At 30.6% G+C, this 14864-nt stretch overlaps 1 protein-coding gene across 3 annotated transcripts in view; it reads left to right on the top strand.

The window, feature by feature from the left end:
• The first annotated feature begins 1188 nt into the window (after positions 1-1188).
• LOC111637281 (tigger transposable element-derived protein 1-like) overlaps positions 1189-14864 on the top strand; it is a 22186-nt gene continuing 8510 nt past the window's right edge. The window contains exons 1-4 of one of the 3 annotated variants that reach the window (XM_023382751.1): positions 1197-1424; positions 1559-1710; positions 3824-4135; positions 8286-8402. In XM_023382751.1, coding sequence (XP_023238519.1) covers positions 3983-4135; positions 8286-8402 — 270 coding nt within the window. In that variant the 5' untranslated portion in view covers positions 1197-1424; positions 1559-1710; positions 3824-3982. Of the gene's footprint in view, positions 1425-1558; positions 1711-3823; positions 4136-8285; positions 8403-14864 lie in introns of all 3 variants that reach the window. The other 2 variants (XM_023382753.1, XM_023382752.1) reach the window with 2 other exon arrangements.

Genomic DNA, 14864 nt, shown 5'->3' with positions numbered 1-14864 from the left:
TCTAGATTGTTACTAAGGTCGGAGCCTGTTCCATGGTGCGAAGGCTCTCGACCGTTTCAATCTCGGCTGAAACGAGGTTCAATCGCGATCAACTGGAGAGAGTTCTTGAAACTAGATCCAGTCATAAGAGAGATCCCACAATCCCACGCACGTGAGAAAATACAGGATGGCTGCGGAACATGTGTCGGGCTATCGACAGAGAAATAAAAAAGACATCTGGAGAGATGACGACATCTGCCTATTATTAGATGTATGGCAAGAAAAAGTATTTATTTCTAACCAAAACTTCCATTTTGTTTGTTGGTGTTTGTGACTTACCGCATAGTTACGTCAGTTTTATGATCGCGTGTAATAGCCAGGTTCTTCTCGAGCGGACTGCCTGTGCGAACAGCACGACATTCGACTAGCGACAATCACAATCCAGATTGTAAGTAAATCGAGATCGAAGTGAATCGTGGATTGTGTGCGAACGTAGTATTAGAGTAGAAAAAATGGCAGTCTTGTTTCTTTAAAAAGTAAAATATCATATTTATTCTAATATACAATATAACTTTTTCATCTTGTAGCTTAGAACATGTGCTGTTTATTAGAATAAATACAATATATTCATTTGAGAAAGAAAAGTGAAAATTGCAAAAAAATTTAAGAATATTTTCAACATTGTAGATAAATATTAAATTAATGTTTATACAAATTTCTTAGAGAATAGCTCGGTTCTTACAATTGTTATTTGTTAAATTGTAACAAGTATAATAAACTTAACACAAGAATACTAATTCAGTAAAGAAATCAAATTCAATCTTTTAAAGTAAATAAACTTACTAGCAACTTAGATCAAAAAGTTCAGAAAAAATTCTTTATTTGTTTTAAATGTTTTTCAGAACCATTATGCTTCACATTCAGACCAGTGATATAATTTGCTACTGGGTTATTTGCTTTACAATATTAAATGGACCTGTGTTCTAATGTAATCAGTGAATTAGTATTTTCATGGTTTTGTCATTTAATTTTAATTGAACACGTTAATGAAGTTTAGATAAAACTACTTTTTTAATACATAAATTTCTGTGCAATATGCAGTATACACACACACACATATACACATTTATAAATTAGTAAATTAATATTTGTGTTTTGCATTTTTAAAGCAGTTTAGATAATCTTGTGATCTAGCATCTTGCTGTATGCTAGCTATACCATATAAAAGTTATGTTCAAAAAGTGTACTTAGAATTAAAATTCAACAATTATGCTATTTGTTCAGGATTAAATTTTCTGATCAATTATTTAACATTTTCAATAACAGAAAGCCTTGAAAATATTAAATTGAATTAGAACTTGAATTGAACTTCTTCACTGAATTCTATTTTTGTGTCAAATTCTTTATAACCAAGAAGTCACAAATATGGATTTATTTCAACTTAGGTAATAATTAATATTATTTATATGTTTTAAAAATATAAATATTTTTATACATATAACCATCATTATTAATTAAGATGGGTAAATTAATTTTTATGATAATTTTCATAATGTATTAATTTTCTCATGATTTTCAGATAAAATTTATGTTAGAATCTTGCCAAAGCCTTCTAATGAAACAGGAAATAAAACTGATAATATAAAATTAATTTCTCCTCCTGAAATCATTCATCCTATTCCTGTAAGTCAAATAAAACAAGAAGTAGAAGAAGTGATTCTTCCAAGTAATGTAAGAACATTTTTTAAATTTATTATACTGTTAAAATTATCAATATAATGTGTGAATATATAATAGAGAGGTTGAGGTGCAAGTTCAAACATTACTTCTACATGGCAAGCAGGAGTACACTGTTTACGTTTTAACTCCAAGAAAAAATCGTTGCAGCGCACGTTCACAATATCATGACTCAGTGAACGTTGCACATTGACTCACGGGAAATTTGTTGAAAAATTGGCGGATACATTTAACATTGAGGGTCACCAGCGAAAGTAAATAAACAAATTAAACTATTTTAAAGTATTTATAGGATGTTTAATAACACTAAATAATTATTTTTAATTAGCGTGGTGTCTCCTACTGTGTGATCGGACGATAGGACTACCTCATACTTTTGTCAAGGGAAGTAGTGGCTTATATAAATTTGGAAAATTATTTTTAGAAATTTACAAATGTATTACGCTGTTGATGGTAGAAGATGCCATGGAAGAACAAACCTACCTTAAGATAAGCTGTTATGAAGGCAAATATATGTAAATTCTATAAGCACTTTGCATCACTTGCTAAAAAATTGAATAATTAAAAAATTTTTGGATTAAAATCATCTGTTTCTTTACAATATTATTTGTAAATGCTTAAATAATCATTATTTTAATAAAATAGGTCATAATTTTAACTCCAAACACAAAAAAAAATGAAGTTTAAACCGATCGTCTACTTGCCATGCTAGACATAGTGAACACCATTATCGACCATCTAGAATTGCCAGATGGTGGTGCTCGATCGTCTGCTGTTCACGTTTTTTGCTGAATACGACAGCTGCAACCTCTCTAATAAATTTTTTGTATATTTTTATTATACTTGTGTGTGTTTGAGCAGTATACTTCAGATTGGATAGTTAATTTTATTTTAAAATTTAACATTAATGTTAATAATAGAGATTAAAAATATGTAAACATGTTTATAGACAAAATTGCTAACAAAAATTTTTGTAAAAAGTTACAAATGTAGAATAAAAAGTATATGTACAAGTAATGACTAAAAAGTCATAAACTAATAAGTATTAAAATGATGATATAACTTTTTCAAAATTCTCAACAATAGTGTATGAATATGTAAATCAAAAATATTTTAAAATTTTATTATTACTTTTGCAAACTAAAAATTCTTATTACTATAAACACATAGAAATTAAAATTGACTGACTAAATTATTTTTCATTATTTATCATATACAGGTAACCCCTGTATAACATGGCACTTCTATAGCATGGATTCATTCTAATATGGTTTGAAAATTGAGAACATCCCCATATAACATGGTGCTTTTATAGCACTCTAATACGGTTCAGGAATTGGGTAAAACCCTTGCACAACATGAAATGTAATAAAGGGTGTGTTCTTTTATACCTCCGCGCAACTTCGCGCAAGCATTCTAATTGTTTTCATGACTACTTTGAATGCTCTTTTAACAAATAATCCATTTAATGGTTAAATTTTACAATTTGGACCCTTGTTTTGCCTCTAAAAGCTTATTTTAGAATTATAGATTCCTCCATCACGATACTATCGATAGTGTGGGCGCTGCCATCTTTCTTCCACTGTCATTCCTAAATGCCTACAAACAGCGGCGCACTCCCATTGCAGAGCGACCGCTATTAACGAACACACCCAAAATCTTACCAGTTGATGATGCTCATGCTGAGATCATCATCTGGGATGAATAATCCTCTGGTAAAATATTTATTTAAATAATAAGTAAATATTTTACTTATCATTAAATAAATAAGTATTTTACCTATGAAAAAAAAATGAATAAATTTGATTTAAATAAGGATTTAACAGCATGTTTTTTAATTTTTGGAACCTAACCCCCCTTTTTGCATTAGTTCTTTGTTGCACGTATAACACGGATTCGCATAACACTGCAATTTTTTGGAACGTAACTCCCGTGTTATACGGGGATTACCTGTATTTAAAATTTAACATTTTTACTATACAATGTTTTGTTTTTAAAATCATTTTTATTATCATTTTTTTAACTAAAAAATATTTCTCTGAATAATTTATTATTATGTAGAAACTAATGAATGTTTTTCCTAATCATAGTAATTAATTATTTTAAGGATGAACATCTTATTTCAAATCAAGTTTCCCAAGCTTCTTCAGCAGCTACTTCAGTTCAGACTACTACAGTTCCAAAAGTTTCTATAGATACTTCTATACAAAATTCTCAAATTCCCATAATTACATCAGTTAATAATGGACATGTACCCCATGTTTCTATGATATCATTTCAAAAAGTACCTGACATATCTCCTCAAGTTCCAATAATTACTTCAGTACAGAGTGAGCAATCTTCTCAACTTCCTATGATTACCTCAGTACAGAGTGGTGATATTGATGATTTGATTAACAGTGACTATAAGATTAAAAAGGTAGATAGTAATTAATGATTCAGGTGTAACTTTGACATTTTTTATTTTTGTTTTTGATATTTTATTTCTGATATTGGTTAAAATGAAATTATAAGAATGGATTAATAAATAACCACCCAGTAAGAACCACGTGAAGCAGAAAATTGCATTTAAATATGCTGTGCACAAAAGGTACATTATATATAAGGTAAATAGCCATAACTTGAATCATACGTTCATGTAATTGTGTTGGAAAATGGAAACATTCAAAGCTGAGCAATATGGCATAATCAGTTTCCTAGTTGCTGAAGCTTATGAGATCACTGCAGTTCATCAGCAAATGCAACATGTGTATTGTTCATGCACTGTAATGCTTATCCAGATTAAGTTGTAGACCACAGGTTCCAACCTTCTTTTGGCCTAATGCCCCTTTTCAGAAAAAAAAAATAAAAATTACTCATTGTTTCAGAAAAAAAACACGCCAACTTCTGTTCTTGAAATCAATAATGTAACCCATAGTTTTCCAACTTTTTTGGGTCATAGCCCACTTTTTCAAACAGTGATTCGATGGCACCCCTCTTAGGTGAAGTATACTATATTATATATTGAAAAGCAAGGAGAGATTTTTAAAATTACTTTATTAAGATATTAACAATATTTATGTATTGATGAAAGTTTGATTAACAAATATATGTTATTAAAAGAATTAATATATTATTATTAATGAGAGGGCTGAGCCTGGTGTAATGATACTAATTTTTCAATATTTAGTGCAATATTTGTCATCAGCAATCTTAAATTGCTGCATTTTGCTATTGACTATCTGTTTCTTTTCTTTGTTAGTAAGTTGCTGACTACGCTAAATCTGCTTTCGGCTAAATATGATGATGGGAATGCAATGAGAAACTTTGGTGCAGCTCATAAAGCCGGATATAATATTGGAATTTGCCCTTGAAGCCAAAATTCTTGATGTCCATTTTTTAATTTCAATTTTAACTCTTCATTTCTTGAAAATTCTATAAACTCCTCCTGCAGTGATAATTCTGCTGTTTGTATGTTTGAGAAAGGTTCTACTACCCAGTCTAAAATGATCATGTTAAGGACATCCTGAAATCATTTGTATAGTCTTCTATGCTTCCAAATGCTGGCAAAATACCAGAATATTGTCATCATTTGTTTCCACAGAGGAAAGATTTGGAAAGTGATAAAATTGTCTTTGACCCAAATTTTGTTCGTACAAGGGACGCTTTGACACAAACTCAGAAATAGTTGCCTTTGCTTTGATCAAATTCAAATCATTTCCTTGCAGCTGGAGATTTGTTTCATTAAATTTATTATATAAATCAGTTAAATAAGCTATATCATTCTTAAATTTCAATAAATTCTCTCTTAACAAATAATCTTTGTTTTCAAAAAAACATAATACCAAGTCAAAGAGGTCATAAAATCTTTTCAGACAGGTACACCTTGATAGCCAATGAATCTCTGTGTGCAGTAGTAAACAATTGAAATCTTTGTCATTTAATCATAAAGTTTTCGAAACAATCTATCATTGAGCGCATTGCTTTTGTTCTTGTTAACTGTTGTAATTACATACTGTAGTGAGCAATGAAAGCAATCATTAAGGTTTTTTGCAACCAAATGTTGTCTGTAAATTACATAATGCACAGTGACTACATTTGGTACTGCCTTTTTTCAAATATGAAATTAACTCTCAGTATCATCCAACCATTGCTGGAGCACTATTGGTAACAATGGTAACAATATTATTCAGAGGAATACCTTTTTCTTTAAAACAGTGTTCCAATATGTCAAATATAAATTTTCCTTTAGTATCTATTCCTAATTTTTTTGCAAATAATAGTTCTTGACAAGTTTTTTTTAATATTTATGAAGCAAACATATGCAAGAAGTAAAGACTCAACGTTTGGTAAAGTAGATTCATCAAGCTGTAAAAAAACTCTGTAGTCTTCAAAAAATCAGTTACAGAAATCTCCATATCCTCAGACATTTTGTCAATTCATCTCTGTACTATATTATTGCTTAATGGGATTTTTTTTAATAATATCAGATGGTGGCTTGTGCAGTACAGTATGTAGAACTTCATCCACAGCTGACAGTATCGATTCTTCTCCAATAGTGTGCAGTTTTCCCGATTTAGCAATAAGCAAGGAAATGTTGTAAGAGGCACATAACTCATCATTATCTTGTTTCTATGCTGTTGAAAACATACCAGCTAAAGTTACATCGCGATTATTGTTCTTTGAGCATTTGAAAGTAAGATAAATTATCATCTTTTCTGTCAGGGTGTATTTTGGTCAAATGTTCTAATCGTGAAGGTTTCATGGCTTTATTTGAGAAAACTCTGGCAAATCAGGCACATTGGTAATGTCTTGTTTAAGGATGCATGAATAAAACCATATTTCAAATACTTGAAATTATATTGTCTACATTTTTTCTTTGAATCTGACATGGGTCTATATGTAAAAATAAAAACAATTAAAGAAAATCCTCTGTGACCACCACAGGACCAACCTTCACCATATTAAATAAATTTTAATTTTAAGAAAGTTTTAAATTACATTACTAATGTCAGTCGCTAAAAAGAATAATAAACAAATAATAATAGTAAACATGTACAGTACATACATACCTCTGTGGCACATAGTTATTGCAACAAAAACATATTTTTAATAAGTGGGCCATATAAGTTATCCTTTGAATGTGATCTGTAGAAACTGCACAGAAATTTTAGGTTTACACTTGCTCTGAAGGAACTTTGAAACAATCTCATATGGATAAAAAGCCTCATGTATTTATAGTAATGTTTAATGAACTTGTCAAAACATGCATAGATTTGACATTCTGTACATGTTAGTTTTGTCATGACCTGTGCAAACTTGTAAATATAAGCTTTGTTGATCGAACCAGAACATGCACACTGTAGTACTCCATGTGGTGCGCTGTGCATGCTGCAACTCGTTCATGTACTAGTCAAAAAGGTATTAGGAACAAAGCTATCATGTACCAATACCTACTTTTAATATGGACTGATCTTGCTTAAAAGACATTTAGAGCTATTTGTTGAAACATGTTCGATGATTTTTAATATTAATCAAATTTTTCAGCACATTCTTGTGAGTATTGCCCAGGGGGGTGGTTGGTTCTCAATGCCCTCTAAATTTGCCTTGGACCAAAACAATCCCATAAGATCTCTTCAACACCCACCAGTGGGCGGTACTGACTCCATTGGGAACCACTGTGTAGACGAGAATTTTTAGGACTAACAAACCTGAAGGATAAACAACAATCAGGATATCTGTATCGTGCAGCCACATCATACACCTTCTCTTTTTGACCGTTAGGGCTGCTGCTTGTTGAGTTTATGCAACATGAAAATGCCATTTAATGCAGCATCCTACTGTAATACATTGCCTACGTTACAAATGCAAATTCAACAGGAATCCCAGAAAATTTACAAATTGGATTATCATGTTTTATGATAAAGCATGCCCTCATACAGCCAGAAAGACAAAGGACCTGCTACAGCAGTTTGAATGGGAGGTGCTTGAGCATCCTTTCTATAGTGCTGTCCTGTTTCCCTGTGACTTTCATGTTTTTGAAGAAATAAAAAAAAAACACCTAAAGGTAGGTGAATTTTTCCTTGGATACCAAAGTTCAAGCTATGATTGGTTCCACCAGTGTCCACTATATTCTTTGAATGAGATATAAATAAGTTATGTCAGGTGGAATAACTGTCTGAACAACCAAGGCAATTACTGTTAAAATATTTTTATTCTGTGTTGCTTTTGGCTGGTTATTTATTGATCCACCATTAATACTTTATAATATGAACTAATATTAAACCAACAATACATTTATCCTTCATAATACTTCAAAAATATTCAACTCCTTGAGATATTAAATTTAAAATACAGTCAAACCTCAGTTTTTGAACTTACTTTATTTCTAAAAGTTGTTTGAAGACCAATTTGCTCTCAAACCAAAGCAAATTTTCACATAAGAAACAGTACAATATGGATTAATGTGTTCTTGACACCCAAAACAGTCTTTTTTACCTTTTTAGCTGTATTACATGCATAAAAATATCTACAAATGCAATATAATACATTTATCTATATCTATATTCATTTTATATATATATTAACAGCAAAATGTTCCATCACCACCAAATGAAATCAAAATCATCACTATACAAAAAAGTGCTGTAAAAAATAGACACAACTCTGCATGGATGAAATATAACTCAATCAATCAGGACAAACAAGTACTGTACTTTCTAAAAATTACTCCATACTTTCTAAAATATTATATTTTAATTACTTTGATTTAAATTTTAATTAATTAATTAATTTTGACTTTAGTTTTAATTTCTGTTTCAGTCATGGTGTACAACCAGAGTTTTAATTTTATTTATGTTATTTTTAGTTTTAATACTAGGTAGCCAGTTAATTAAAACTGGCTACCTAGTATTAATAAATATTAAATTAAATGCTAATATTATATTAATAAATTTTTGTTATTTAATTTGAGTTAAGCACCTTTAAACATGGATTCGTGGGTGTCATTTGTATTAAGTGAATGTCAGCTAATGTGGTTTTTATTAATTAATTTGATTTAAATTTAATTGCGACATGTATCAATAAATGGAAGTAGTATCTTATCTGCATATGCATTGAAATTAAATGTTATTGACACAAACCATCATTATAAATGGTTTGTGTCAATAACATCATCACCAATGATGTGAGGCAATCTTGACACCACTAACTTCCAAATTGGTAGTCCTGTTGTTGATTGGTCAGATTGTCAACTTTCTTTAACACAGGTAATATAGGAAGTTGACTGTCTGTCTCCTATTAATCTGTGGCTGGCTCTTGCCGAGTAGCTTGTTCAGCAATCAAGTTATTGTATGGCAACTGGGGCAAATATGGTGTTCAAAATTTTGTTCATAAACTGAATTGTTTGAAGAGAGAGGCATACAAAACCTGAGGTTTGACTGCATCCATTTCTATAAAATATAAGTTAAAGCTTTATTTCTGGATTAAGTGTTGTTTAGAATTTTTCTACTCAATCTGCAGATCCAAGCATACAATTTTGTATTGTAATTTTGTGTCTGCACATAAAGATGGAGTATGGAGTAAAACACACAAAAAATATTTTAATTCACAAATGATTTCCATAAAATACAAATGGATTTTTTTTTCTTACATAATGTTTTGATGGTTTCTTTTTAACATAATCAAGAAAATTCAGCTACTGTATAATATGTATTTTGACGATTTTGTTTTATATATATATATATAAATGTTTAGTAAGACAATTTTTAAATCAGCTAGCTATTGATAGCTGTAGAAATGAATATAATATAATAATGAATATTAAGTATAAAATTAAATCTAGTCTGTAAACTTTTAAATTATTATCTACATTTTATTTATCTTAACTTTTATCAATCAGCAAAAATGTGTTTAATTTTCAAACATCTTCATGTTAACAAAAAATCTTATTAACTGGTGAATTGAATAAATGATAACAATTTGAGGCTCTTCCAGCAGAAATATATATGAAATATTTTCAGCTGTCTAGAATATGCCAGTCACAAAGTTTTGATTAGTTTCTGTTAGGAAATTTCAGAAACAAACAATTTTTATGACAACTCAGAAATTGAGGCAAAGACATATATATTCAATTTGTGAATTCTTTTCATTTTTTTTGTTAATTTTAATGCAATTTATGCAACTTTCAACACAAATTGAGCTAATGACAAACATTTACACCCTGTAATAGCTGCTGATCTGAGTAATTCAATGTTTTTGAATCCTTTTACTCATTAAAACTGTTCACATAATGAATATTGGTCTATAATTTTTCTAGTTTAAATAAAACTTTCAATTTAAAATCAGTAAAATTACTTAATTTTTTATTTTATAATTTTATTTGAAATATATTTTGAATCTAGATTTTTCAAATTAAGACAATAGAAAAATGTTTTTACTACTGCTCTTCAGGATTTTCCTCTGTCAGCTGGTTTTTCTCTACACTTGGAAAAACCTCTCTATTGTTCTCTGTCTTTTGTAATTTTCTTTGTCAATTTTCTTTCTTTTATGCTTTTCCTGACTCCTTTATTCCATGATTTCCTTAGTCTATTTCTCAACTTTGGCCAGTAATTCCTAATCCTTCATCATCCTTCTTGCGTCAAATCTTTACTCTATATTTACTGATGTTTTGTCCATTCTATGTCACTCATTATATCTTGTTTGTCTGAAGAATTTGAATTTGTGTTTCCTCAACTGATTTATTCTTTGCAATATGCTAATCAGTGTTAAAGAGAATAAATCCCATAAGCAGTTGATATAAGAGTGACAATACTATTGTCATTCCATCTAGCTAAAAGAATGCTGCTGTTGTTGCCTTTCTGAAAATTATAGGTGCTTCTTTATGCTTTATTTTATCTGTTGGCTTTAGTGGACACTTTTCTACTTTGACCTAATTGTGCTGACAGGCTACAGTACCAAAACATTGAAGCAAGTAAAGTGAGATAGAAAAAGTTTCTGTAAAACAGTTTGTGAAATAATTTAACAGGAACTTTGCTAAGGAAGTCTTTTACAACAGAACCTCCCAGGTCTGTCAGGGTCATAACTCAAAGATACATCTTGATAGGTTCTAGGACAATAATCCCTTGGATAAACACCCCAGACAAGAAAACATCAGTTTTAAATGTTGGTATATTAAATCAAATATATGCTAATGTCTCCCAAACCAAATTTTTGGAATAAAAATCTTAAATTGGTGACAAAAATGAATTTTTATTAGCACAGAATGAAATTTCTGACAAAATTGAAGTCCATACATAGCCTTTAAATAATTAAAAATTAAAACAACTGAGAATTGTTGACTTACTGCATCACAATCAATCTCTTTTCCATATCTGGAAGGTGATTACACATTACTGTGTTTCAATAAATGTCTTATGATGGTCAAGGTAACCATGATTTAGGAGCTTCTTGGTCCTGCATCTGAAAAGCATTCTTAAAAAACAGAAGATAACTAACAAACTGCACAGGCCAGAGGAAGTAAATTGTTGCTAACCAATGAAAAATTTACTGTCCCATTAGGCACAGCCTGGAGAGAAATCTGGCCACATACAACTGTCAGATCAAATTCCTGGCCCAGCTGGGAAGGAAATCAGGAAATTTTGGATTAGTCCCATATCAAAGAGCCTGACCTAATCCACTTATCACATCCATCCTTTTAACTTTGGACACTTTTAATTAATGAGTAAGTCAAACTTTTACACTCTTTAAGCTGATAAAAACTCATTTTGCTGTGCAACACATTAATAGGGTAAATAATATTATATAATATCCTTACTTAAATTTTGGGAATTTGGAAATAGCCAGTTAGTATAATACTTTATGCACTGTTGATGAATGTTTTAGGACTTTCTCTGTAACCAATAATATCTAAATCAGGAGTTCCCAACTTATGTTCTGGGGAACCTAGGATTCTGCCAATAAAAGTTGGAGTTCTACAATAAAATCCATTGAGTCTAGTGATGTATGAACGTACCAGTTCAGTTTTGGGATGTGAGGTTTAATTGTTCTAGTTCTCAAATCAAGTCTTTTTATGACTTTCTATACACATGCTAGATTTATTTGTAGCTTTATAAACAGTGGGAACCAATTTGTCAGTAACAGAATGAACCAAAATCATGATATAATGGTTTACAAGGTAATTAAAACCATAAAAATGGTAAAACTTAAGCTAGAAAAACATTTTTAACAATAACCCTATAAAGTATCTGTGTAAATAATAATAATAATACAACATTAAATATGATTTTAATTTGTTGATAACTGCAACATAAGCCTTGCAACATTGAACGTAATAATGGGAGTGGTCAGTCAGATGTCTGATGGTACATACTTCAAAAGTAGAGACAGGTAAGGAGGAATCTACATAGGGACCCTGGGCCCACAAAAATTGAATTATCATCATAAATTTTTAATTCTTTTTCATTAACAATGAGCACTTATTGATATAAAGTTTGTCATTCAACACCATTTCATAAATAAATATATTTCAACTCTGATTTTGATGTTACAGTAGAGCCTCGATTATCCGACATCTCGGTTAACCGACCGTCCTAGTTGGCAAATTTCAAATGTCTGCTAGTGATGTGGCGCTACAATATTTGGCTATGTCTTGGCTACTTTAATATTATTTTTACGTGTTTTAGCTGGCAACACTCATTTGACCATGAAAGGGAGCCAGTATTTAAACGAGGCTTAATTTCCTAATTTTTAATGATACAATAGCGACAATTGTTATTTTAAAAAATTTTTGTTAGGCTTAACATCGATGAAAATTCAACGCAAAGTAGGTTAATAGCGATATACTAATTACATGGGATATAATAATATACTACACTAATAATGGATTTTTTCATACTTTTCGGTTATCCGACTTTTCAATTATCTTACCAACCCCCAGTCCCCAATTGAGTCGGATAATCAAGGCTCTACTGTATTAAAAACGAATTTTAAACTTCAATTTAAAGATTATTAATCTAACAAAAATTGGGGCCTCGTGGACTTCAATAAGCCCTAGGCCCCGAAAAACCTAGATCCACCCCTGGAGACAGGACATCCACATCAGAAGAGCATCATGTATTCCTGAGAGATTAATGCCCCATCATCTGTAGTATGTTGGAGCACAAAAATGGGCATATCAATCAAAGATGATTAGAGTTTTGCATTACAATAGTTTTATGTTATTTTAAGTATTTTTTGTATAAAGATATAGTGAGAATCATATAAATTTATACTGCCTTTAGTATTGTGTATAGCCCAAGTTAAAATATGGCGTGTTGACTCGAGAAGGAGTTTTGTAGAAAAATGTAGCAAGTACAAGGTTTCTAGTGACAAGGAGAATGAAAAGGCAAATACTAGCACTATTCAAAATATTGAAAGAAAATAATTTAATCCTGCACATTAATTACCACTTTGAATTAATTAAGCAATAGCTTAATTCAAAGTGGTAATTAATATTTGCTTTCATTATTAATCTTTTTTTTCAGTAAATTGTATTTTGGTATTTCTATTTGCTGTTTTATCTATAATTGTTAAAAAAAATTGTCTGGGGTCCAACATTTTTTTTTACTATGGTGAAAAGAGTTTTGTGATAAAGATGAGTTGAGAAATGCTGATCTGATCTCAATAATAGAGGAGAAGGTGGTATTATGGAACCCCAACTACATTGTAGTGAATTGTAAACAAAGTATCATAACTACACGTACATTTTTTGTGCGAAAAGTACTGGTAACTATTAAACTAAATGTTCCTAATTGGATTTTTCGCTAGTGTAACTATAAGTATGGTTTTTGAAGGCTTCTGTACAAAAAGTCAGAAAGTAGGCTTAGGGAAAACCAGGTGGTAATATGGAACCTTAATGTATGTTTTCAAAAAATGCTTTCATGTATCCAAAAACAAATAGAAAAGTACAAAGAATGTTAAATAATTACAAAACTATTTTCTCCAATGTATTTTAACACAAAAATGATTTAATAAAAATAATAAAGAAATGTACAAAGAAGAAGCTAATCATTTACAAAAATCACAAATATAATGCTCCTTTTCAACATCAGCACAATCTTTATGTGCAACAGATGAGGGGATATCAATCGAGTCATCATCACGCAAAACACTGCTGATGCATTGTCTGCAGCAATGAAATCAGCACTTCGTAAAATTTTGCAGCTTTTTTCAGCCCCGTTTTCTTTTCCCTAACCATACTCACTGCCTCTGCCATTTATTCCTGGCTCCATGTTTGTCTCTTAAGGTTATTCTTGTTCAATTGAGTTCTAGGCATCTGAAAATTTAAAAAAAATCAGTTTGAAAAAACACTTTTATGTATCCAAAACAGTTTTTTTAACCAAACTAACTTCAGAATTTAGCTATATTTACTTATTTATAGTGTTGGGTATATATTTTTACTTTTTTCATTTTCCTTCTAATTTTTTATTCATCTACTAAATACTTTTACAAAAATTATTTTATGGTTTGAATTTGTTGGTAATACGGAACCACAGAGGAGACAGGTTCCATATTAAAAGCACCAATAGGGTCCATATTTCACGCATCACCATCTTGAATTAACTTATGTCTGTCAAGACCAAACTTTAAAAAACATGAACATCACACAGATTAATATGTACCCGTAAGTCTCTGGAACAGAATACATGTACCAGTGACAACTACAACTACACGATTTATCTATATATATAACCCATTCAACGGGTATCCATCTATCCGTCTGTCCCGTAACCGTTTGATAACGGACACTAGAGGCACCCCTATTGTGTGTCATATTTCAAACATTCAAATTAACAATTTTAATTCTTATTTAAATTAACAATATAAATTTTTATTATTTATTTGGCCAATAAATTATTGTTTGGTCAATATAACAATATAAATAATTCAGTATATTTGTAATAGGAATTTATTATTTCAGGGGCTTATATCTCTTGAAGGGTCGCGAGTAGGGGTATGGTTCCTTTGACTTTATTGTTAGTACAGGGGTCTACGGTTTGGGGGGTCGCCACCTCTTCATTCGGAGGGTAAATCTTACCATTCGGATTTTAACAGAGCTGTAGAGCATATTGATAGGAACAAAAAAGTCAAAGGAACCGTGCCTCATGGAAATTTGTAAAGAACGCCCACTA

The sequence above is a fragment of the Centruroides sculpturatus genome, unplaced genomic scaffold, assembly GCF_000671375.1.
Source record: "Centruroides sculpturatus isolate CEXI.00-Female unplaced genomic scaffold, Cexi_2.0 scaffold1004, whole genome shotgun sequence".
In the NCBI taxonomy this organism is placed as follows: domain Eukaryota; kingdom Metazoa; phylum Arthropoda; class Arachnida; order Scorpiones; family Buthidae; genus Centruroides; species Centruroides sculpturatus.
Note: the sequence above shows the minus strand (reverse complement) of the source record. Positions and strands in the feature narration are given on the sequence as shown.